The 26,321-nt window shown below is 42.4% G+C and overlaps 2 protein-coding genes across 2 annotated transcripts; one reads left to right on the top strand and one right to left on the bottom strand.

Moving 5' to 3' along the window:
- The first annotated feature begins 1,934 nt into the window (after positions 1-1,934).
- paqr9 (progestin and adipoQ receptor family member 9) lies at positions 1,935-4,486 on the top strand. The gene has a single exon (XM_034615163.1). It carries the CDS (start codon positions 2,302-2,304, stop codon positions 3,460-3,462), a length of 1,161 nt encoding a protein of 386 aa, XP_034471054.1. The 5' UTR covers positions 1,935-2,301; the 3' UTR covers positions 3,463-4,486.
- A 5,021-nt stretch (positions 4,487-9,507) lies between these two features.
- On the bottom strand, positions 9,508-25,938 carry aco1 (aconitase 1, soluble). Its single transcript, XM_034615092.1, has 21 exons — positions 25,844-25,938; positions 24,430-24,562; positions 24,173-24,341; positions 22,851-22,988; positions 22,678-22,747; positions 22,390-22,573; positions 21,470-21,609; positions 21,209-21,380; positions 19,944-20,044; positions 19,218-19,334; positions 18,858-19,017; positions 18,632-18,767; positions 17,838-17,922; positions 17,471-17,627; positions 15,255-15,379; positions 15,058-15,162; positions 14,030-14,172; positions 13,483-13,630; positions 11,681-11,803; positions 11,051-11,236; positions 9,508-10,962 (listed from the first exon to the last, which is right to left on the bottom strand). The coding sequence occupies exons 2-21, from the start codon at positions 24,536-24,538 to the stop codon at positions 10,846-10,848; spliced, it is 2,685 nt and encodes an 894-aa protein (XP_034470983.1). The 5' UTR covers positions 24,539-24,562; positions 25,844-25,938; the 3' UTR covers positions 9,508-10,845.
- Between the last annotated feature and the right edge of the window lie 383 nt (positions 25,939-26,321).

The following is a 26,321-nucleotide window of genomic DNA, read 5'->3' on the forward strand; positions in this document are numbered from 1 at the left end:
ACACTGCCTCATAATACATGGAGCCAAAGCACGTTATAATAAAACTCAACAACAGAGGTAACTACTGAGCAGGGACGTTCGCAGACATTTTGAGGAGCTATTGCTATAACCTGGAAAAAAGTAGTAGTAGTAGTACTAATAATAATAAAAAGTAAAATACTGCACAAGATGAACATAAACTTTCCTGATGATTGGTTGATGTAGCTTCATCCTTCTGGTAAACAAAGTATACACACACACACACACACACACACACACACACACACACACACACACACACACACACACACACACTGGTGCTCTAACAGGATTACTCAACAGTGACAGACTGTGTTTAAAGCAGACAACGGGGAGAGACGTTAGCGCGGCACGGCTCGGGTTCACTCCTGTCCTACTTCACTTGTATCTGTCCTGATTGTGTCTGTATCGCGCCTGAGTCTCAGAAACGTGATGAGGTTAAAACCGAGGTCGATCAGAGGCTCAGATCTGAGACTTCAGTTTTACTGTTAAGGAGCCTCAAGGCACGCAGTGAGCCACAACCGGACCGGAAACTGAGGGCATGTGCCTTCAAAATAAAAGGATCAAACTCTTGCGCACAATGTTGCCCAAAAGTGCAGTGTTTACAGGGTAATGCTGTATATACATGTGAGCATATTCCACAAGAAATTCATTATGCAGAAGTATGCACATTTTAAGATGGGATATCTAATGTGATCACAACAGTTGAATAGGAAAGGTTGATTTTAAGAAGCTCATACATTTTTGGTTGGTTTTCTCTTCAATGTTAATGTCGTTTTTTGGGCATTCTGTTACAACTGTACAATAAACGACAACAACAAAAACTTGCTGCAAACTTTATTATTAAACCCTACTTTGGTTTTTCAGATCATGTGTACAACAAGAGTAGTGTTTCTCAATCTGTCCAGTTCCATGACCTTGTTTATAGTTCCTTAAATTACCTCTTTCATTTCACAGATTAACATACAGATATATTTTTATTGGTCCATGTATATAGAGCTAAAGGCACATTGTTAAATCAAGATGATTTATGATATATTCATTTATTAGCCTACTAAAGACATCTGCTGTGACATGAGAGGCACACATGCATTGATAAAAAGGAAAATAGAGCTGAGCCTGGGATTTGTGAATATGGGCTATACAAATAATATGTGATTGATTGATTGACCTACTACAAAATGCATTTCACTAGATATACAAAAGCTTTGTCATGTAAAATAAAGACAAATCTGCAAATGACCTCTAAAAAAAAAGGGGTTATAGCACGTCCTCTGTGTTTTATTTTGAAACGCAGGAGCGGAAGCAGCGTATTAAGGCGCGTGTAACTTGACGCTGGAACCTGTCCGTCTCCTCAGTGAAATGCGGCTCTCTGGACTCTGCTCTGCTGCGCGCTCGCCTCACGCATGTTGAAGACCTCGGTTACGTAATGCAGTTTTTTTTTTTTTTTTTGAATGACCCTGCGTTAAGAGACCGGCTCACACAACGTTTCCCGACGTCACCCCCCCCCCCCCCCCTCCGGTGGATTTTACTTGAGCTCTGCAGCGCCATGCATTGCAACGGAATGGGAGTCGGATGAGGTGGAAGTCGGATCCATCCTGAGGGAGAAGGGACAACAGGAGGGACAGGAGCCTGATGCGGGACTCGGGGCCAGCATGACCTACATACCACAGAGCTTAAGAGACGCGTCTCCAGGACCGAGCCGCTGGTGTGCTGCTCACCCTTTGCACCACAGTAATAAGTGACCTTCACTTGCGTTTGCTGCCGCAGAACTATGCACAACAAGGGAATATGCATCGGACTGAACCGACTGAATCGTCCATGCGGGCCATGTCCTAAGGCAAAATAGGTGCCATGTCCTAATATAAGCGGAGACAGACGGAATCAGCTTTTTTTGCGTGGATGTTTTGTTGATCTTCTGTAACACTCTGGGGTCAAAGAGGAAACTAAAAGGTAAATCAATTATGCAGGTGGCCCGAGGCTTCTGGACACCCGTTTCCAATTTTGCTGTGAGAATACACAGCGGCTCGGCTCTTTAGCCTTTGGCCTACAACTGAGGAGGTTGGCAGTTGTGCCAGGAGCAAAGGTCCCGAGAAGAGCAGGGCTGACAGGTCGCTTTTGAGCCAGAGAGGAATCTAGATTTCTCATCATAGACTTCCAAACATGCTGTGAACTGTGGTCGGCAATAAAGTCAAGAGCCAAGTAGTAAACACTGAAATACGTTGCCAGAAACTCAGAAGCTGATTGACTTTTTTTTTGTTAACAACACAAACGTTTGCAATCATGCTTCTGGACTGTGGTCAGCCATTACCTCTCCTGAGGCACACAGATGTGCCGTCTCGGGTCATCGAGAACTTCATCCTGACTGGCTACCGCTTCCCAAACTACAGCCTGAGGGATTGCTTACTATCAGCATTCAGGCCGACTAATGAAACGGGCAACTTCTGGACACACTTCCTGCCAGTCTTTGTTTTTTCTTACTATTTTGTGGAGGTTTTTGGTTGGGAAGGTGCACCACACAGTGATGCGCCATTCTTCTATCCATTGTGGAACTACTTTATCGGAGTGTTCTGTCTCCTAATTGCTAGCAGCATGGCCCACCTGCTCAACTCGATGTCTGTGGTGGTCAGAGAAGTCTGCTTCTTTGTGGATTACGGCACTATCAGTGCGTACACAGTTGGCTCATCGTTGGCGTACTACTACTACATCCACCCTCGGGCAGGGATAGTGGAAACGGGAGGCCATAATAGTTCCCATATGGACCTGAATCATGAACCTGCAGGGACATTTTTTTCATCCTATGCAATCCCAGATTTCAGTGCATTCTTTGACACCCTCTACATCCCGTGTGCATGTGTTGTAGCAATCTTTTGTGTCTTATCGTGCTGCAACACTCGCCATAGGTGGAGAAAGCATCGATATGTCATCCGGACCCTTGTCTTCCTCCTCCCATTCCTCGTCTCTTCTACACCGGTCTTCTATCGCCTCCTCACCAGATCGCCTTATTCCGCCACCTCCTCTTCGTTTGCTGCTTCCACTTCCATGTCCAACTTATTCTATCGCCACTGCCTTTGGCTGCTGGTGTCGGCCATCTTCAACATTAGCAAGTTTCCGGAGCGGCTGGCCCCGGGTCGCTTTGACATCTGGGGGCATAGCCACCAATGGTTCCACTGCTGCACGTTTCTGTCCATCCTCGACGAACTTCACATGATCAAGACGGAGGTGAGGGCCATCCTGCTCAGCCCGACTCTGCTGCTGCCCCCTGCCACCCTCTCCCGCCTACCTGGACCTACCATAGCTACCACTTACGGGGTGATGCTCCTCCTGCAGACCACCATCATCTCCATCATCGTGTGGTTCTCCTGGTGTGCCAACAGCATCTACGGACCTCAGAGAGACCAGCTAGCTAAGGAACAGATCAAGAAATGCCTGAAATGCCACTGATCTCACAGACGTCTTTTAAATCATGTCGGATGAGATGGAATATTTGCACATGAATACAGAGCCATGCCACTAACAGATACGCACAAGTAAAACAATTTCTCCCTCTCTTGAGAATTGTTTGAGCTTTCATGAGGGGAAATTGGGGACAACGGGAGATGAGAGGATTATATTCTGAGCTCATCACAAGGGAGGCTGTCTGGTTGAGTGGATATTGAAGGAACTTGCCAGCTCTTTCCCCTGAGCTGTTCCAGCATGTTCCAACAGGATGCCTAAGCAGTGGATATAATAACTACCTCTAAGGGCTGTATACTCGAGGACAGAGGAAAGGTGATGGTACCCAGGAGAACGTCCCACATAACATTTGGGTAATGTGGCGTCAAAGTCGGCATGTGCATTTGCGGAAGTTGTCCATAAGTGTTCTGCTGTCACGTCCTTCCTCCTGTTGCACTTCCCCCTTCCTCTGACCTAAAATGGTATCTTTTTGAAAATCCTCTCAACCCATTGATTCACATTGAATGAATCATTTTGTCAGAGCATTGTTAACCGTACCTTCCCTTCCTCCTCACGCAGTCTCATTTCCTCCCTCTTTTCCCTTGTGACCCTTGCAGCAGGAAGTGCGGTGGCCTTGCAGACGTAACAGAAATAGCCGAGAGCTCATATCAGTGGTAGAGTAAAGCACTTTTCAGGGTTCTGCCCTGTCATTAAGAAGCCATGCTCAGTTTCTGCCCTTAAGGAATACATTAACATTTCTCAAGCATAGGGGGATGTTGTGCTGACATGTTGGACTTGCTGGGTTATTTCATTGATAACTAGTTCAGACTAAAATGTGATATAAATCTGATGTTTTCTAAACTGTATGAGAAGCATATTGACTTGACTGGAGCACATGTAGGTGAAATCTATCATTGAAAAAAAAAAAGGGATTGAAGCAGCAGTTCCAGGGTGAATGCCTTCATTGTGTACATGACATGGAGACTTTTCATGTCATGTGACATACAGCAGCCTCTCAGAGCATAAGCCATACTTTAGAATAATGAGAGTTAAAATAATGGCAATATTGTAGTTGTATAATGTCACCAGGAACTTCCTGGATAGAGATTTGCACTCGACAGATAAACCAGGCTGATGGTTCACCTCGCAGTTTGTACCTTTTTGTGTATCATCATGACATAAGCATCAGTTTAAAAATAAAATAAAAAATACTGTCCCAGGCAACCTGTGAAAAACTCACGAGGGTCAGTTAACAGTAAGGCGCTTCATGAGCACCCCCCCCTCCAACCACGAAAGATTGTCGTGTGTTGTCTAAAATTGTATAAGCACATGATAAAGAGTTGGGCTCTAATCTAACCAAACAGAACTATTTCTGCAGTGCCATACTTCAAACCTGTTTCTCAAGCTGTGCTATTATTTCCTAATTAATCTAAACAGAGAATGGCACGTAAAGCCTTGCGTAAATTTGAACAAAACCATAAATACAAATGTCTATCAATTTAAATCAGCATTACTTTTTATTTCTATACTTTATCCCCACCCAAAACAGTTTTTTTATTGTGAAATGTTTGAATATTTTTACATGCACATGGACAGAGAGGTGCTGTAGTTTAATGACCTCCTGGATGATTCGGTGATTGCCGCATATTTATCATTTCACTGATGCTTGTGTGATACACAAGAGGCACAACCGTGGGCTTTAATTTGACCATGTAAATTGAATGCCTCTCGTACCATCTATTATCCAACCTTTAAATGCATGAAGCAAGGTTCGCCTTATTATTAGCAATGATCTCGGTGCTGCAGGCTCACACCCTTGTTGAAGTCTGCTTTCCTTTCCTTCCTCTTTTATTCTTCAATTCTGCTGCTTGACCTAAACTGTGCAGGCCCATTATTTGGGTGGCTAGCTATTAATCCAATTTATTGAGATATTCTCTTTTACTCTCTGTGACCGCTCCAATTGTCTGAGTCCATATTTGTGTTTTAAGTAGATTTGTAATTTTATGAAAGAAGGGCAAATGTGTCGTGTTTGCCAAGTAGACTAATGGTCAGTCATTTCCCAGATGAGAAGAAAACAAGGTATATTATGTATGTAATGCAGACTTATGTGAGTTATGGGCATTATGAGGTCCCCAGCATTCACTGATTCATTTACTGTAGTTTGATATAACAGTTTGTGCTCACTGCCACTTTTTGGCATTTTCATTTCTGCTGTGTCACATTTAAGCTGTTTTCAGACATGAACTCCGGAGACAGTCACGTTGTCTGGACTCTGCTTCAGTAGTTTATTCTGGGCATTTCCGGACTTTTGTGGGCCCCAGACATTGTATTTCACTATCTTTTAACTATCTTGCATGTACATCATAGTCTTTCTCAGACACGTGCTCTGGAGAGCACTGCGCCGTGTTAGAAACGTCATCAACACACCCACTCGCTCAGGGAATCCTGCGGAAGATCTACTGCTGTGTTCTCACATGGGCTGAGTTTTTACTTGGGGGAGCTGGCTGGAGAAACTCCAGAGAAAGTCTGGAGGCCCCAACTCGGACATTTGCGCTCTCACATACCGCCCCTGTGGAGATTCTCCGGAGTTCAGTGAATGTCTGAAATCAGCTTTACCTGCATGATTAAGTATATTCTTTCAACTCAACCATAAATCAATTTGACATAAGACCCCACCTGTTGAAGTGTCCATGAAAAAGACCCTCAGTGCTGCTGTCTTCCCTTATTTGACAACCAAGCTAAGTGAAGAGGGAACAGGATTTCAGTCGAGGATCCTAGAAAAAATAGTTCCTTTGTTCAGCGTTAATGTGTGCACCGTGTAAACGGACCACGACTGTCAGTGCTCACATGAAGATAAATCAGGAGACCGTCTGTTTTCTTTGAGGGTTTTCTGCGTAATTCTGTCACGTCCGTGGCGATTCTGTCATCATGTAGTCTTTCTCGTAGAGCTTCAATTGTAAGGAATTGCTTGTACGTCACACTTTAACTTTAACTGTTGTCAATAAGTCATGTTTGTCTAATTTCAGAAACGTTATGATTATTTGTTCTGCTCATATCTGCACATTCACTCGTGTTTCGTACACGTACACTTGCACAAGAGGCAATGGTTAGAAGTGGAAGCTGAGTTGTGTGGTATGTACGACACTGGAATGAGAACACGAGGACCGTATTGAGTGGTTGTAATAATCATGCTGTTATGGTGCACTTTAAAGATTCGTCTATGTCCTCAACATGTTCCTTTTAAGGGTCAGCCCTGCTGTACTGTATTGTTTCAGAGGTTCACCAGATAAAGACGCATCCAGTGTGAAAGCGATGTTTCTACCTCAATACATTTTTTTGTCACTGAGAAGAACCATCATTGAAACAGACTGTGGCTGCCAGACTTGAACTATCGTTGTTGAAGAGTGTTCAGTATGTGAATGTTAGACTTACAGACTGCTGTATTTTTCCAAGGGAAGCACTCAGGTGTGACTGAAGAACGACACTAATACATTATTTACATGCACTGGAATTATAAATTACTAGAGGTGGAGGTATCAGTACTGTGTCTGTTAATGCAGAAAAAAGAGAAAACCCTCCTCTATTAGCTTAATAAATGTAAATCTCACTAATATATGGACGATTTGAGTTCTGTTGAATAAATTATGCAGAGAACTGTTATCATTGTGGCTCGTTATTCATTTCATTGTGTGGAAGTTTATTGGTTGCACCAGAGCAAGCCCCCGACCAGCAGGGGCACAGTCGCAGCATCCTGGGTGTAGCCCTGCCCAGGTTGACTGTGATTGGTTAAAGAAATGTGTGGTTTGCAAACACAAAACACCATTAACAGACTAATGCATTTTGTTTCGCAAATACAAAATGCACCTGACCAACAAATGCACTATATATTTCTAATAAATGAAGCTTCAGAGACAAATATAGCCTTCCGCATTTCATACAAGTACAAAATGTAAATATTCTTTGTCCATTAAAATGTAATGCACTGCACAGAAGTGAAAACATTGAATGATTGTCTATTATTAAATTGTTGCTAGGCTAACTAAACATTACAATCTGCTGTGATAACACAATGTCAGTATGGTAGCCTGCTATCTAAGCTTTAGCATTTAACTCTGAATAGCTAACTTGCTAACATTAAACAGATCAGTACCCCTGAGGCAATTCAAGTAAAGTCAGCCATTTTACAATAACCCACATGTTTTGTTTTCTAGTGTGTAATGAGCAGCACCGCTCACTGTGGTGGATCTAGGATTTGTTTTACATCAGGGGCCAAAAGGGGCCACAATTCACACAGAGGGGCCGATTGTATGTCCAACATCCGTGTACAATTCATGATTCAATGAAGGTGCACATTTAAATCATTCTTTTTTTTTTATTGTTGGCTCCAGAGCTTTGAGAAAATTCACACATTGTTGAATATATTTTGAAAACTGTTCCTTGTTCAAGCACAGTGTGTTCTTAAAGAAAAAAAGAAAAGAAAATTGTTAACGAATTCAAATGAGCTTCAGTCCAGGAGCTGATTTGCATGCCAAGCACTCCCTCAGCTTTTTGTACATACATACACCTGCATACAGAACATGTCTGATGTGAGTCGTGTTGTAGTTTTACTGGATGTTGGCACGGCCTGAGTCCCAGACAAACGGCCCCGTGAAACTCGAACCACACAGAGACGATCCTCCGCAAGTAGAGCGACTGCTAACTCAGTGGGGTCTCAAACAGATCAGGCACTTCTCAAAGAGCAGAAGCTGATGAACGACGTCGACGGCAGACAAAGGAAATCTTTACAATAAGTATGAAGAATAAACACGAAGAAGGTATCCTACAATGTGTGTTCAGAATTAAACGGCCTCCATCTCGGTTTTCACTGTGGCAGCCAGGCAGAGTTCATCCTGCCCCCATTTACCAGGATCACTTTCTGTGTTTACTCTGCTCTCCGGCTGTTTCACCCGATTCTGAGCTGTATACTATGTCAGGAAAGTGTACAAAGTGACACCCGATACATCTGCATTGTTTCCATTCAAATAAGCAAAACAGAGACGTACTCATGGGAACACAGGCTTTGTTTTATAGGTATTTTCCTTGATCTGGAATCTTTTATTAAGCTGCTGAGAAAAGCATTTTACAATAAAAAAAAAGTATTTATATCATAATTTTACATTTTATCCTACAGTATATTCCCGCGGGGCTTCACAGTATGAATTTGCCCCTAGAATTGTATTTGTGGCAGAGCGGAGGAACAGTAGTTCAAGATTTAATAATGCACTTCTCTAACATTGTCGGAGGAAACACTGCAGTTTCAGTGACATCAATGCACAACGTGTGAGATGTAATATGTCACATAGACTTTTATCATCCGTAACAACCTACAGGGAAAGGTAAAGGCAAAGCAGGACTTCCAGGCTTCCTCCAGTTTCACAAATTGTAAATGTACAACGGTTTGTGTCTATGCACGACTTCAGCACCTGATGGCGCTAACAGCTCTGGTGCTTTATTTCAAAGCTGCATATGTAAACTCTTTAGGAGTTGTGTATGACTGAAATATCACAATAGTGGCCAAGTTGACAGCATTTCATCAGATTTTCCATCAAATGTATGGTGTCATGAATCCTGCTCACAGCGCCCTCCAGTGGCCTATAATGAGCACTTGGACTACACGGAAACTGCTCACACTCTTGGTAGGAAGTTTGATCTGAGACACATCAGCTGATCAGAGAGCTCTCGCTTCCCCTACTCAAGTCAAGCTTTTGAAAAATAGTTCAGTGGATAGTGAAACACGACATTTGGCAATTTTTAGACAGACATCCATGATCAGTGAGAGCAGTGACTATTTATGGAACCACAGGGCCTGTTTTAAGGCTCTTACTCTCCAGTGTATTTAAAAAAGAAAGAAAAGCATTCCAATATAGCCTCATCAGTTTGTTATAGTTTGAAGTTTAGGGACTGCAGATGACATGAGCTTCAAGCTGATCACTGTAACTACTTATTCTGGCCCCTTCTAAAAATAAATTACCTAAAAATAGACAAAGTGCAACAACAATGAGAGGAAAATGGTTTCAAAACAAGTCTTTTTATTCTGTTCATCAGTATCCTGTGCTTCCACGCTTTCAGATTGTAGAGAACATGGAACAGTTAGCACAATAAAGGTTTGTCAGTCGATTAAAATGAAAGTGATCAAAGAACATGATCGGACATATTAAGTTATTAAGGCAGTTTATACGTTGACAAAAAGCAGCTTTGCACTGGAATGTCTGGAGAACAAACAGGCATGTTTTCACTTACTACATCAAAGACAACGCGATGAAGAAACTTAATAAAAACCAGACCACCACAGGGGAAGATCCAATGAAAACAGCTCGCATGGGCTGAAACGACGATTAAATAAGAACCTTTACTGTAACACACCACGTCGCCACAGTGTCTTTAGCTGGAGGAGTAACCAGAAGAATAATGTGCTCTCACACTCGAGCTGCGCCTGATTCCTCCCCCTGTGACTTTACAGGTCCATCACCACCAAAAAGTACTGTCTGCAACACAGACCTCATATCCCCAACCCTGATTACCCCCATAACCCTGAGAAACTAAAATCTATATAAAGATAAATTCATATTATGAGGAAGCATTCAATTTAAATCTCAACAGGTGAAAGAATATTTCTGCTTTATTACAACTTGGCTCTTATTTGACTTAATTGCTACTTTAGTTCTTTATCGGACAAACAGCCTGAGCGCATCATCATCATCATCTTCGTCTTTGTCGCCCCTTCCTCTAGGTCAGAGGAATGGTGTGAAACCCCCATGCCTACACTCATGCATGTTCGAATAGAGAGCAGCTAACGAAACAGGGACCCACTTGTAAAAGGTTAGCAGTCCTTGGTGTGACTGCAACGCCCACAGTACAGAAGTCTGTGGTGATGTGGCCCCCGAAGCTTGACCTTCGTACCATAGACGTACAAATTCTGAAAGCCAGCTCCAGATCTTATAATTATTACAGGAGACAAAATAAGAGCCGAGCTGTGATAAGCTGCAGTAATCGTGGAAGCAGAAGAACTGCTGCCTCTGAAGGTGCAGGTTGGAATTTCGTTCTTATGACAGTGGAATACAGGAGGACATTAGGCGACTTTTTACTCATGGCATTTTTAAATCAAGTATCACCCTACCTTGCATATCTCTACTAACAATTCACATTTCACATGCAGTTAATTCCCTCCAGGTCTACTGTGTGATTCAGACATGACTCGTAGCAGCGTTCTCAACAATGAGAAGATTGTGTCACTGTGAATGGCTCATTGCACTGAACATTTTGACTCATTGAACTATTCCTGGACGGTATGTTTTTGTATTAGATTATTACCATGTCGGACTTGAGCTCAGAGTTGCAACAGATTTCTGCAGGTTAGTTTTCAGACATCTTGCGGATCATGTAGTTGAGGATTCCTCCGTGGTGGAAATACGCCAGCTCCACGTCGGTGTCAAATCGCATCCGCACTTGGAATGTTTTCCCTGTGTCCAGCTGTGAGGGCGGAAAGAGACATGAAGCGTCACGTGACACAGAAAAATTCATTCTGACCCTGATCCCCGACAAACTGTCCTCCACTAACCTGGACGTCGACGAGCATCCTGGGAGTGAGCTGCTTGGGGATGGTGATGGTGTAGCGCTCTCTGCCGGTGAGCCCCAGACTGTCAGCTGTGACTCCTGGTAGATACTCCAGGGGAATCACTCCCATCCCCACCAGGTTGCTGCGGTGGATCCGTTCATAGCTCTCGGCTATAACTGCCTTAATACCCTAAAAGAACAAAGAGAAAAGATTCATTCTTTTAACACTTTACAAGCGCTTCTCTATTTGTCGGTCAAATCCCAGTCTCAGCCACTGTAAAACATAAAGTTGGCCAACTAAAATGACAGAAACCATCTTTATTTTTTTTAGGTATATTTTTGGGGCTTTTATGGCTTTTAATTTGATAGGAATGAGAGCAAGCCATGAAGGGGGGGCAGAGGGAGAGTGGGGGAGAAAACAGCTGATTACATTTGTGAACAGCAATGATAATTTCTTCAGAACCCAATTCAATTCTATTATCAACTATATACAAGAGACTTAAACACCATTGTCAACAAGTTCAGTCTTGATCTAAAATGTTTTTTTATTATTCAAAAATGTTGTTAACCAAATCGTTGAAAACTGGTTTAAGAGTCCAGTGTCAGCTACAAATTGTGAATGTGTGATCCTCACCAGTAGGAAGGGTCCTTTAGCTGCCCAGTCTCTGGAGCTGCCTGAGCCGTACTCCTTCCCGGCCAGAATGAGCAGGGGGACACTGGACTGCTGGTACCTCTCTGCAGCATCAAACACATCCAGCTGCATAGAAAGGAAGACAAATACAACTCAGTGTATCCTTTTGAAGCAGTACTGAGGTCTTTGCTCCAAGCTAACTCACAAGTGTCAATTTAAGGCCCCTCTACACTGTGTAATGTTCGATGATCCCACAGATCAGCTTTTGGTGCAATATTATGTATCATGTGTAATTTTGTGCCAAGTCATGTCGCATGGTTCCACCGCAGGAGCTGTGCTTCCTCATTCACAGTTACTGGTGGTAAATACAACTGCACTCTGCTGGTTATACTTCCCGACGGAGAGTTGTGCAGCTGCAAATACAAAAACCGCCGTGAAAACTTTGTGTCGTCATTTGATTGACCGATTAATAATTAAAGTAAAAATATGAAGTCAATATTATCTGGTGTCAGTGTTTCAAAAAGGAGGACTTGATGCTTTTTGACTCGATTGGCCACAGTTTAGTACGAATTCCCCAAATGACACTGGCCCACATTACTCACTTGCACATTGGCTGTTATTCGAGAGCTGACAAAGCACTGAAGCAACATTTGCTATAAATGAGGGCAAACAGGATATGAGTGTTTACTATGTGATGTATGCAGAGTCATTCAATATGTTAACACCTTCTCTCCACTGTGCAATTTGAAAAGCATCGATGCATGCGTATGCAGCTGTTCCTCTCTTTCGCTCACACATAAGCATATTGACCCGTCTGTCACAGTCGCACTGACCATCAGTACCAGCAGCAGAAATCCTACCCACGCTAATTAAAACATCCATAAAGTCCTGACTATGAAGGTGCGCATGGTAAAAATGAAAGTGCCTCACACTGTGCAAACGATGCACAGCTGGTTCTGCCGACCTGAATAGTGCTGATAATGTCTGTCCCATTGTGTGCAGCCTTTATAGACTCAGCTTTGTTGTAAAGGCAATGTTTTATTAGCTCCACCAAGGAGGACATGTTTTTTTTCTGCATTTGTTTGTCATTTCGTTTGCAGGATTACACAAACAATACTGCATTAGTTGCAGATGTGGTACGGTTCCGAGAAGAGCCCATTCGATTTTGGTGTGGATCTGGATCAAGGGCAGATCCAGGATTTTCCCCCCCCCCACTTTCATTACCATTGTGAGATAAAGCGTTTTCCATCATTTTCATAAATTTCTCAGGGAATAAGTCATGGATCTTGATGAAAAAAATTTGGTGCAAATCCAAATAAAAATCTGGATCTAGTGAATTGAAACGTGGTTTAATAAGGGGACTGTTGGGCCTTGGAGGGGGCACTCAGTGTGCTCTCTGAGTGTCATCCTAGTTGCATTTGTAATGCAGATTGTCGCAAAGTAAAATGATCGCTGTCTTTCTTAAGTTTGTCCATTTTTACCCTTAAGTTTATTTAAGTCCCTCTTTTTGGGTAAAGATGGCCCACACACTTCCTTACACTTATTTCTGACATGGACAGAATTTTGACGCAGGCCATCTTCGTTCTCCAGAGCAGTGAACTAACTGTTGGTTAATGAATCTCACAATGTGATCCAGGAGATGAAGATTTCATTGTGTTTGTCTCTAAGTCACCCTGTGTATTGGGGCTTTTACAAAATCCCATAGGTATGTATGAGTTACATGCTCGTTATTATGAAAAGAGACCGACAGCGGAGAGGAAAGCAACTCTCTGTTGAGTTCAGAGAATGAGGTGTTATATGCTGACCGTTTCTCCTGTGGGCAGGTGAATGGTTTGAGGTGCCTGCTTGTTGAGGAACTTGTTAAAGAGGCGGATGTTTGCGAACGTCCCTCTGGCCATCACAGCGTCGTTCCCTCGACGGGAGCCGTACGAGTTGTAGTCACGAGGAGTGAGACTGGTCAAAACACAGACGGAGTGAAGCCCAAGGTGTTTACACACAGTTCAGATACAGGTTTACATTCAGCCTACTCTCATGGTTGATTGTGCTAAGTTTGAATGCTGAACACAAGCTGCTATCTCTCACTGCTTTTCTAGATGTACCACAACATAACTCTGATATCAGGTAGGAGATGAAGGACAACGACACACTAGTTGTTCCAATGTTCCGTGGGCAGTGCATCATAAGTCAACATTTTCACTGTGTTTCTTGATGAAATCAGGGTGTATGGATCTTAAGACAGAGATTTGTCTCATTGTTGTTGCCTCTTGGTTTGACATGTTCATGTGACTCATGAGCAAAGCAAGGTAACCTGCACAGACTGCTGCCACAGCCTGAAACAGTGAGGTCTCTCACCCCCTGCTGGTCAGGTGGCGTGCTGCAGAGCTGTTCCTGGCAATGTTCCCTGCAGGAGAGATGTGGTCTGTGGTGACTGAGTCTCCCAGGTTCAGCAGCACGAAGGCGTCAGTTATGGATTCAGGAGGTGGCAGCTTCATGGTCTGAATAACAGAAATGATAATTAGACTTAAATGGGACAAAGAGATAATGATGATGATAATACCAATAATTATACCACTGTCTGTTTAAATACTGTAAATGGCAGCCATGTTGACATGAAACAGTAGATGAACAGAGGTGATACTCCTCAGACTGAACAGAAAAGAAGCTTCATTACTATGATCACCAACACCAGTAAGAACATATTCACACGGTGGCCAGTCAGGGTGTGAAGCTCGAATGCTTTAACAGAATCATGTTGTACTATGGCCACTATTAGACAACAGATAATGTTAACATCAACCACCTCCTTGCCATGAGAGATGGTTTTTTTAGATCATATCTTGGACTCATTTATTTAAGACAAAGTAAAATGAAGTGGAGGAAATCAAGCTCGCAAACTAACAGTAAATGTGTTTTCACCTCAGAAATATTCTGTAATGTTATGTCCTCTTCTGCTCACTGGAAAATATTTGCGTGTAATGTTCACACAATAAAAAAAACAACACAAAAGTTTGTTTCAAGCACTTTAGCATTGGGTTGAGCATTTTAGCATTTAGAGCTTGATTCCAGTGCAAAGTGCATTTTCAAACTCTGCTTTGCGTTTATGCGTGGGAAAATGATGATGTCACGGTTTGTCACATATGCCCACGGTTGTTTCGTGCAATGAGCATGAACCAAAAACAACAACAATGGCAGCTATATAACTGTTTCTCTACATTTGGTTAGCGCTGCTATGTCGAATTAAAAATTAGCAGCTAAATTACTGGCAAGAAATTACATTTAATGAGACATTTGGCAGCCATGAACTTTTGGAATTTAGCAGAGGTGGGAACTGAAAATTAGTTTCATAACTTAGGGAAGATGTAGTGATTTGTATTATTTACCAAACCATCGAAGAACGGTGGCGACTTGATGTAAGTTGACTCGGGATCCCAGGTATACAGCTTGTCGGAGGGAGCAACCAGGGAGTTCCAGCGTTCATTCACTTTCTGTAACAACACAATCAGTAAGAGTCATGTCAGTAATGTCTTTATCAAGTTTCCTGCATGCTGTCCCTTAAAAAAACTCAAGATAACACTACCTCAATCTTCTCATAGATTTCTTTAAACATTGATGGAATGACGAAAACTCTCTCCACAGCCTGGATCTCCGCTCGTGTGGGCCAGATGTCCCTCAGGAAGATCTCTTTCCCTTCAGAATTTGTGGCTGCAGACGACAAGAGAACAACATTTGAAGAGTCTGGTGCTTCAAGCTGGTTTGGCCGTGAAGCTGTTATCACCTGTAAAGTTCAAGTCAAATGTCACTTCTGTCACTGGCTTATCTGATGACATTAAACTGATGATAAAAAGATTAAAATCAGATGTAAAAATAGATCTTAAAAGACCATTTCAAGAGTTTATTCACAATCCAATTAATAAATGAAAGTGGTGCTATAATTCTAGAGAGTTATTTATCCCTCAGATCAGTGGTTTTATTTCATGTTAGTAAATCATCACGTTACTTGAAACTTGCTCAACTTAACTGATGAATCATAAAAAAACACTGGCCAACAATGGATTTGTTCAAACTTCACGCTGGAGTTAAACCATTTTCAGACAAATTAGCCTGTTTAGCGCTTCCAGTGTAGACAGCAGGACCAGGACCCCATCTACTGTTCATTTACAGTCCGACTAATTTCTTTTATCAAACGTTTCTCCACACAAAACAGATAAAGTGAGTGTTTTAGGTTTTACTCTCCACACAGACCGTTTACCTGCAGGCAACCAGGCTGCTCAAACGTGATTGGTCTAACTAGAAACTGAAACCAGAGGGCTTCCTGCCCCAACATCTTGTCACTCACCTACAGACTCTGTATACTCACACGAGGAATCGGTTTATAAAAAGTGTTTAAATAGTGCGATCAAGTGGAGTGATCTGTGAATCCTTCATGGTGGTGCATTCATAAGCTCAAGTGAAGGTCTGACAACAGAGCTTTTCTATTCAAACTGTGATGTGAGGAAATTCAATGGAGTACGCAGAAGGCAACGTTTGCCTGCTTAAAACTGGAAAAACGTAATGGATATTCTGACACCAAACCGAAACAAAACACTAAGTTAGATATCTCTTATGTTAGATATCTCTTATGTTTATCTAGCTGTCGATCCCCATAACTCTCTGGACTCACTGGCTGAGGTTGTGCTGCAGATCAGCTGTGCATTGGTTGTCTGTTGTTCATACTGACAATGTGTCCACTACTGGTGGCGGAGCTGCTGGTTTATCTAGGGTACTGAACTAAAGTTCTAAATGAAATGAAAGAGTCTAAATGAATCTCGTGCAGCTGTAAAGAAAGATTTTTGCCAATTTAATGAAAGTATCGATCAATATTTGGTGATCATTGTTGATATTACGGTGGTGGCTACAAACAACTCAACGAGAAAAGAAAAAGTCTGATTGATTCGTAGTGAAACTGCAGCGGCTCAGAGGACGTCAGCTGAGCAGGCCGTCCTTCATATGTGGCCGAAGACAGTTTTGCATTTACGCTGCTAAAAGACTTTGGACACATGTGGCCCAGACCACTGTCCGGTCTGAGTGCATTCACACTTGTATTCAGAGCTGTGCGCTGGTGATCGTATCATAAAACCACATGTTAATACTAGGTGGGTACAGGGCCAAAGACTGCTCTACATCCATGACTCAGTCTTACACTTAGGCTAACACTGTTGTTTGTGCGGCTCTTATGTAAAAAGAAATACTGTAAAAACTAAAACAATCTGAACACAATCTAACAGCATTGCTTGTGAGAACAACTTGGCCTTTAGATTCTACATGGGACTACAGGGGATAATATCTGTAACAGGCCCAAGGTTTCACTGGATTTTCTCACAATGCACCTAACTCTGTGGCTCAGACTGCCTCCCTCCCAAACTGTGCATCACCACTGAACTGGCTCTAAGCTGCTGTATTGGCCTTCAAAAGCCGGTATTGTCTAAAAATACATCCTCAGTTTTCCGATGAGTCCCTGTAGTGTGTATGATTCACTGATGGGCCATAACCAATCTGTGTAACTAGCATGCACAGTGACGTGTATGCCTGCGGAGGTTGTTAGTCAGAACTAACCAACCATGAGCAGCTACTGATGGGTTCTTCCGAGTGTCTAATGGAAAAGCACAGAGGCTGGCTGTGTTTTGGTTTTTAGATGGGTACAATGCTGCTTACGGACACGCACTGTACTCTGGGTACTCTCCTGAAATGATTCATTATTAAGTTTGCAAGTGAGAACAAAGGAGGGGGTTGTTTTTTTGGTGTCTAAAAACTCACCAATGGGCTCCTTCTCAAAGTCGATCCTCACGGTGCCTGCGATAGCATAAGCGATGACGAGTGGTGGAGAAGCCAGGTAGTTGGCTCTGGTGTTGGGGTGGACTCGCCCTTCAAAGTTTCTGTTTCCTGACAGGATGCCTGCAGCAACCAGATCTCCCTGAAACACAAATGTACGTGTAATAAGAGGGATATATAAAATATTATATGTATTCACGAGTTCAAATGTTTATCTCTTTATTGACAGTAAGCTGACGTTTAGTGGCAGCAGTTTTCCTGTTACCTTAAGGAGAAACAGTAAGGAACACTAGAAAGAGCTACAGACACTGCAGAGGTGACGTGAAACAGTAGGTGTGTAAACCACAGGTACCTGTGTGATGGCTTCCACCACTGGCTCTGGGAGCGGCCCACTGTTGCCTATACACGTCATGCAACCATAGCCAACAACCTCAAAGCTGTGAGGAGAGACAAGGGAATAAATGAGTTTCATGTTCACCTGCCTGCAGTGTGGTGATCTGTGCATGTTTACACCTACACAAGAGTTTACTACAGTGACTATACTCTACTGAAAAAAGAAAAATCAGAGAGCTTGTTTCTAAATTCCACTTTAATTTCTCTCCTGGAATTTTTTCTTCCTGACATACACTGATACAAAATGTTGTCAATGTGCTACTTTTTATTTTTTGGGACTATTTTTGTATTTCAAGTTCAATTGACTATCACGACAAAATAGTTATGTCTCAACCATGGCAGCTGCAGTCATCCATTCCTGAAAGCGTATAAAAAAGAAAAGTTTAAAACTTAGTCTGTGTACGTTTAGCAGGGGCTCTAATAGCAAAATCATTAAGGTTCGAATCCACCTATTGAAATCCAAATCGTTTATTGAATCTAAGTTATTAATAATTAAAACAGACAGTCTGTAGCTTCAATGAAGTGAGCAGCAAATACAAACCAGTGCACCTCATTCAAGAAAATATAGATTTGCATAAGAGTAGTGTTGAGATAATTGACAATCCCTAATGTGCACTGATGTTAATTGCAATATTCAAAAGATACAGTATCATTACACTCAAACAACACAATTATGTATTTGTATCACACACAAAAGAATAATCTGGGATCACTTTAATAACAAAAGGAGCAGAGGGAGTGAGAGCAGCCTACCCCAGCTGAGAGAGGTAGTCCATAACACCGCTCTCCTTCAGGTAGTAGGTGACCACTCCACTGCCAGGTGACAGGCTAGTCTTAATGTACGGCTTCACACTCAGACCACACTCTATTGCCTTTTTAGCAAGAAGTCCTGAAAACAAAAACAGTATTAAGACTCATTAACTCTGTCAAGTTAAAGGTGACAGTTAAAAAAAAAACATCTAAAAAAAAGTCTACCCACCGGCTCCCAGCATGACAGATGGGTTGCTGGTGTTGGTGCAGCTGGTGATGGCAGCGATAACCACTGAGCCGTGGCTCAGAGTGTACTCGTTTCCATTGAACTGGAAGGGCACTGCAGTGTTGTGGTGCTCAGGGGCCAATTGGAAACCCTTGAAACCTTGCTACACGCATTAAAAACAAAAAGTAGAAATCTTTTTGAAGTACTGAAAGTAGCAGCACTTCAGCCACAGACATCAAGGAATAGGTGTGACAAATTAACTTAAGTTTGGATGTAAGGTCAAAATGGAGAAAAGGTTGTGTATATATATAGGCAGATTAGTGTTGAAGTACTGTAAACATTGAACTGTACAGGTATATCTACCTTTGCTCCCAGACACGATTCAAAGTCTATTTTCATGTCAGAAACAGCAATTCTGTCTTGGGGTCTTTTGGGACCACTGCAGCATGGGACCACTGTACTGAGATCCAACTCCACCACCTGAAAGAGAAAGAGACCCAGTTCACACCTGGTATTGACATCTGCCTCCAGTGATCTGGGGCCTCATCCATAACAGTTGCGTACGCATCTTTCAGAGCCCATTTTGTGCGTACGCCACGTCTCGCGCAAACATTGTAAATACTGTTATTTTGCTGATGTTCTCAGTTACACGTGCCATCTATTGCACTTCTGTATGTACTGGGAGAGTAATTTTATAGATGGGGGAATATTACAACCGTCTCTGAATTCAATACTCCGGTAGTTTTGGATGAATAAAATACGTACAGGCAATAACAGCAGCAACAATGATATCAGTGCTGTCTTTCTTCACTTCCACCTCACTCACAAACACCTCGATGTCGATGACAGAAAGTTGCTTTTCTTCTTCTTCTCATCGCTTGATACGCACTGTTTTATAAATTACTTTGTCAGTGTGTCAAATAAACACAACTCAAAATAATAAGCTACCTTTCCAGTGTGCTTACTGGCTGAACAAAACTTCATCATGATGTTGATAACTTAATATGTTATTACGATAACGATATTTCAATGCTGTCTATGTCCTGTACATATGGCAGAGTTGACAATCAAGCTGACTTTGACACCGACCTGAGTGAAATCTGGATCCTGAGAGACGTCAGTGTAGTCCCTGAACATGCCCACGGCCTTCAGGTACTTTGTAATGTAGTCCAGCTTTTCGGCATCTCGCCCTGAATCAAGACAAGAGAGACAAAATAATGAACATCACCCGTGATAAACCAAAGAAGGGTCTGTACTGGAAAAATTAACTAAGTGTGGTTGAAACCTATTTTATAGTTGAAGAGTAACTTTTGCAGCCCTGTCTAAAGACTTTTATGACCTGAGCTGTTTTATGGTCTGAACTGTTTATGACCTGAAAACTGCCAGACCCTTTTGCCACTTATTTACCCTCCAAAGAACAGAATGTATGTCTGCTTATCTCCTTAGGAAACACATGTAAATCAGTTGTTTGTGTTTAGATTCCTCTCTCTCCTGCGCCTACAGAACCAGTCTTAACTGGTTCTGAGAGACAGCCTTAGTCCTCCTATATAAGATCCTTGCATTTGAGTGTCCTCCATCTTCACTCTGAGATCCTTGTGACTCTCTGTGTTGATCCTTTCTGCAGATTCCCCCTATTAAAATACACGTGGATAACTTTGGTGTTTCCAGCCTCTTGTATTTCCAGATTTCCATCACAGGTCTTAAAAAATCCAATATTTATATATTTACTAGAGGAGGAGCAATGTGTGAAGAAATGTCCCTGGGTTTTGCACAAATACTGAAATTATCAAATGAAGCTGATGATACAAATTTCCCAAAAATGTTAAAAAGTTATTTCTCACATCAGTACTTGAAAAAAGGTGATGACCTTTGCAGCAACACTGCTTTGTCATAACTGCAAGTTGGTCTCAGAAAAAGAAAAATATCAGAAAATCAAATTGACATCCCAATTTTAAGATATCCCATTAGGATTAATAATCGTGATTAATAACCGTGACACATCTTATCGTGGTTTCTGACCACTGCCGACTACCTGTAGAGGCGTGGCTTCAGCCTGTGACACACAGCCGGTAAAAGGATGCTACTTATCCTCCATTCTGTGTACCTGAACTCATAATATATGATCCTAACAGTCACGACTGTGTATCTTCATCCACTACACTGTGTTGCTGTAACCATGGTTAAGTTTAACATCACAAGCACCATATAGTTATAACTGGGACACTTGTATCTATCATTTATACAGGAATATGTATAACGAGATTTCTCAATGTTCCATGTACACACAATATCCCCAATATGATCAAAACTGAGTCCTGAGTGAACCAAGTATTCAGGACGACTTTAATTCCCACCTGTCTGTGCAAGGTATTGAATGCTGACGTGGTCCACGGGGAAGAAAGCTGCTGTGGCTCCGTACTCTGGACACATGTTGGCGATGGTGGCTCTGTCAGCGATGGACAGCTGAGCCACACCCGGGCCGAAAAACTCCACAAACTTCCCCACGACGCCCACCTGGCGGAGGTGCTGAGGGCACAGGGGTGTGGAAGTTTACGGTGAGAGCGAGACTACACATGTTGCATAGCAGGGGCTGCATGAAAACTGACTGTAATTACCTTTGTAACCGTGAGGACTATGTCAGTGGAGGTGATGAGTTGTTCTGGGGTCCCGTGCAACTTGTATCCCACCACTTCAGGCAGAACCATGCTTATTGGCTGACCCAGCATCACAGCCTCCGCCTCAATTCCACCCACACCTGAAGGTTTGAAAATGAAGATTTAATAATCACACAGCAATTCTAGCAACTGTCACATTATCATTAGCCAACAGCTTATCCATTGCATTGTATCATTAAATGAGAGCAGGTATTGCAGAGTGCAACATTGTAGAAAAGGTATATTTTGATTTCTGTCAGACAGGCAAACAACTATAGCTGGAAAAGTAACAAAGAAGATTATGATGTTGGAGATCAGCGAATGTTGCTGTTGACCTGCTGACCAAGGCTCAGTCAACAAGAGACATGTTTGAGGAGGAAGACGGGGGGGGGGGGGGGCGCGATGTTGTTTTTGTTGTGTTTATAGGTTTCTTTATGCTTAGGAAAATGGCAATGATTTATTCATGTCTATCAACTTCAGAGGCGAAGAAATGGAAGTTTTTGTAACATTTGTAATTCACTCAGCTCTTCAGAAAACCCTCAGGTTTTGTGTGGTGGTTTTTATTCTTAGCATTGGGTCTTAATGAGTTACAGTTTTAAATTCTTTGAAGTCTTGTGTTGGCAAATAATCTGAACAACCGCCTATATCTGCTTATAGATAGATAGTAATGCCAGCTCTGTGGGCCATTACAATCAAGTGTAAACACCGGGAACCCTGGATATTAAGACGGTATACCTTCTAATTTCTCTTGACTGTAAAACACTACTGACCATCACATGTTACACTCTTTATCTATATAACCCACAGCTGAGTATGACGTGTGGAAAGAGACAATAGAAGAGCAGTTCATGACTAATTATTGTTGACACTGATTGTCTCACCCCAGCCGAGGACACCCAGGCCATCAATCATGGTGGTGTGGGAGTCTGTGCCCACCAGGCTGTCGGGGTAGAAGAACCCATCGTAGTTAAAGACCACTCGGGCCAGGTACTCCAGGTTGACTTGGTGAACGATCCCTGAACCAGGAGGTATGATTCGCATGTTCCTGAAAGCTTTAGAGCCCCACTGGGAAGAACAGGGAAAATATTTTAGGTGCTCAAGGAAAAGCCACAAGAGTTCAAACTTATTAGATATGAAGACCTTGTATTGGGTTTGTTAATTGTTTATACCTTTAGAAACTGAAATCTTTCTCTGTTGCGGTCAAACTCCAAATCCTGGTTTTTCTGAACGCTATCAGACCTTAGGGAGAAAAAGAGAGGAGATGATCACTGCGTAGCTACCTGCAGAATAACACAGCTTCTATGATCTAATGGTAGAAAGAGTCTGATGAGCCTGGCCTTACTTCCTGTTGAAGTCCACTTGAATGGAATGATCGATGACGAGGTCGGCGGGGCAGACTGGATTAATCTTCTCTGGGTCACCGCCAAGCTTCATCACCGCATCACGCATGGCAGCAAAGTCCACCACAGCAGGAACACCACTGCAAGGAGGGTGAAGGCAGGTCAGAGTGAGTCCAGTCTCCATTTTCATCATTCAGATATAATTCATCATCAGTCAACTAAGGATAATGTAACAAGCGAGTCAGGGCTGGGTGATGTCACCTGAAATCAGGATCATCATGGTCAACTGTCACATTATCTCAAAAATAATGATAAATGGAGCTCTGTTGTTTTCATTACACCAGAGCAAGTCTTGTCTTCTCTTGATCTCTCAATAATAATTATTTGAACTGAACAGACAACAGAAAAGCGTGAATTATGACTGAGTAACCTGTATTTGACAAACCGTATCTTCACGGCTGCACCATTTTCTACATATCTTTAAGGATTACCAATTTTTAAACATAAACAATCTGTATTTTGTCACTGTCAACAAACCCTGTGAAAATTAACAATACACCTCTCAGTATATCTTCGTCTGTGGGTGTAAGCCCCAAATTCACTGGATCCTACTGATGATTGAAGTCTTTATAACCAGGTCCCATACAATAGCTTAATTAAAAATATTTTTTTTAGAAACTTCATAAATAAGCTGATCACTGAATTTTTAACAAACATTACTCAAATAGGAGGAAAATTGGGGACTATTTATAGCAGTGGATTAATCCACATTTGTTGCAGTGAGTACTTCTGTGTGTGGGACTGAGTTGAAGTAAACCACAGTGTGTGCGTTCATGGTGAGGGAGTAACATGTCACCCAGTACAACAGAGGGGTGATAGTTTTTTGGACAACCACAGAGCTCTATAGCCCAGAGATACACATACACATAGTTGGTAGACAGATCAGTTCATTGTTGGTTTCAGTTAAAGCAGCAGAGGCAGTGCTATCATGACTTTTAGATTTTAGTATAAGTCAATCCATAAGAACACTGGATCCTACATTTCCCACAATACATCTCAATATCCTCTGGAGATGCTCTGTGCCTAATAAAAGACTCCATCTTTACAGAGGCCACACATTCATACATTCATTCACATTACAGTATGGTGATGTAACCATGACATGGGCAGCATGACAAGCTTGACAAAGCTCCTCTTAAACCGTCCTTTACGTATGAAACTATTGGAGTTCCCTATCAAAGTTCTGTGTGTTCACAAAACACACAACAGTACTTTCACAGACAACTCACTGACATCCTGATACAGAGGAGTAGCGAAGACATACGTGAAGTCCTGGAGGATGACACGGGCCGGTCTGAATGGAACCTCCACAGTTTGAGTCTGGGTCTGCTTCCAGTTGAGGATACTTTCCACATCTGAGCTCTTCACCAGAAACCCATCACAGTTGCGGACAGCGGACTCCAGGAGCACCCGGATGGAGAACGGCAGACGTTCTGAGCAACAGAGGGACAGTGAACCTCTCTGAAATATCTGCCGTTATAACTATACAATTACAACGACAAGAAGTGTGGATGTTGTTACCATATCTGCTGTCTCGGAGTTTGGAGAGATTGAAAAACTGCTGCTTTGGGTCGTCTGGGTCCAGGGGCTCAACAATATGCTGAAAAGGATTCTTCGCAGTCGTAGCCATCCTCCTCTATGTCTCAGTATGAATCTAAAAGAGGAAATACAAGCCTGTTTTTAACACTGTACAATAAATACACCAGATGGTAACGACGCGTAACACCACACAAACAGGGATGTAGAGTATTTTTTTTTAACAGATTATATAGAGGGTTAATCACAAGGTTCAATCTAGAATCCTTCATATTCAGTGTGGAAATGGATTAGCCTTGTAACAGTGGAGTCCACGCAGAAAGGTGGAGCTGAGGGTCAGTGAACTTTTTGCCCCTGGTTCTCAAAGCTTACATAACTAAATCCCCTTTGCAGTCTGACGAAACTTTATACGGCGAAACGTGCGGCGGCTTGTCGAAGAAGCTGAGCCTCATAAATCTGGTTGTACTACCAGGGAAAGAGAGAGAAAGACATTAACTGCCAGCACTATGGCTCTGGACATCCTGAATGTCCACATAGTTTACAGGTTGTCTTGGAATACAGGCTAGTCTCGCTGTGCTGCAGAGTGCAAAGTCTAGTTATGATACTGACACTGTGTCATATAACATGGCCACGGCAACAACCACCCCTGTTTTACTTTGAGGACATGAGTTCAATAGCAATAACAATGTTGTAGTAACTGTACAGTATAAGTAGATGTACTGATAATGGCCCAAAAGGGTCTATAGCACTGAATACTAAAAGCTGAATGTCACGTCAGACTTGTAGGCATGTTCATGAAGTCATTGGCCAGATGGCTCCTGATATATAAGGGACATTTATTTGACTGTAAGACTGACTTTGTTTGGAGCCTTAATTTGTATTATTGCATCGCTAAAAGTTAAGTATCAAACAGTTATGAGACTATTACAGAAACACCTTAGACCCAGCACATAATGGAACATTTGAATGTGAATCATAACTACTGTTGCATAACCAACTTGTGTTGAAATACTAAACTGCTGTTCATCCTCATGCTCCCATCATGTTTTCTTCATGCTTCCCTGTTCCCAGCTTCTCCTCCCTCGGTCATTTTGACGTAAGTTAGCATTAGCTGCTTTGGCAGAGTTCTGCACTTTAAAACGCACTGGTTTTGAAGGGCCACGCGGGGAATGGAGAAACGAGCCGTCCTAAACGTGTGTACGTGTTTACCTCCCGTACAGTATATTCGCATGAATTGGAACAAAGGTATTAATGTTTAAAATGCAGCAGTGACAGTTAGCTAGCTTACAGCTCAATTAATCTGCATGACAGCACGAGCCGGATGCTACTACGTTATCTGCGTAAGACTGTAGGAGACCGTAAATAAAGGAATGAACTCAGATCAGATTTAATAACTTACTTATGTGTGTGTGCAGCTCCAGAGACACAACAGAGAACCACCGTGTGTTACCTGCTGCTACCATAGACTGTATATGGCTGCTGCTGCTGCTGCTGCTGCTGCGCGTTGTGTGACTCCCACCCGAGGTGGAAGAGGAGCCATCCATATCCTGCCTCTGATTGGTCTATCCTGCCACTGTTTCCTACTCCTACCCAATCACCAGGCTTCATTCCTAAAGCTAAGCCAATCAGAGGCAGGCTGTGGGCGGGTCTTCTTCCAAGTCGGGTGGGACAAAATAATGCTGTTGCTTCCTCCTCCTTCTTCTTCTTCTTCTTCTTCTTCTTCTTCTTCTTCTTCTTCTTCTTCTTCTTCTTCTTCTTCTTCACGGTCGTTTTAAAACCAGTTTACATTTGTATTAGCGCTACACAATGGATCGGAGTGTTTAACATGATGCCGCGTTCTATTTTATATATGACCATTTTATATATATATTATTTTC

The sequence above is a fragment of the Hippoglossus hippoglossus genome, chromosome 18 (assembly GCF_009819705.1).
Source record: "Hippoglossus hippoglossus isolate fHipHip1 chromosome 18, fHipHip1.pri, whole genome shotgun sequence".
NCBI lineage: Eukaryota > Metazoa > Chordata > Actinopteri > Pleuronectiformes > Pleuronectidae > Hippoglossus > Hippoglossus hippoglossus.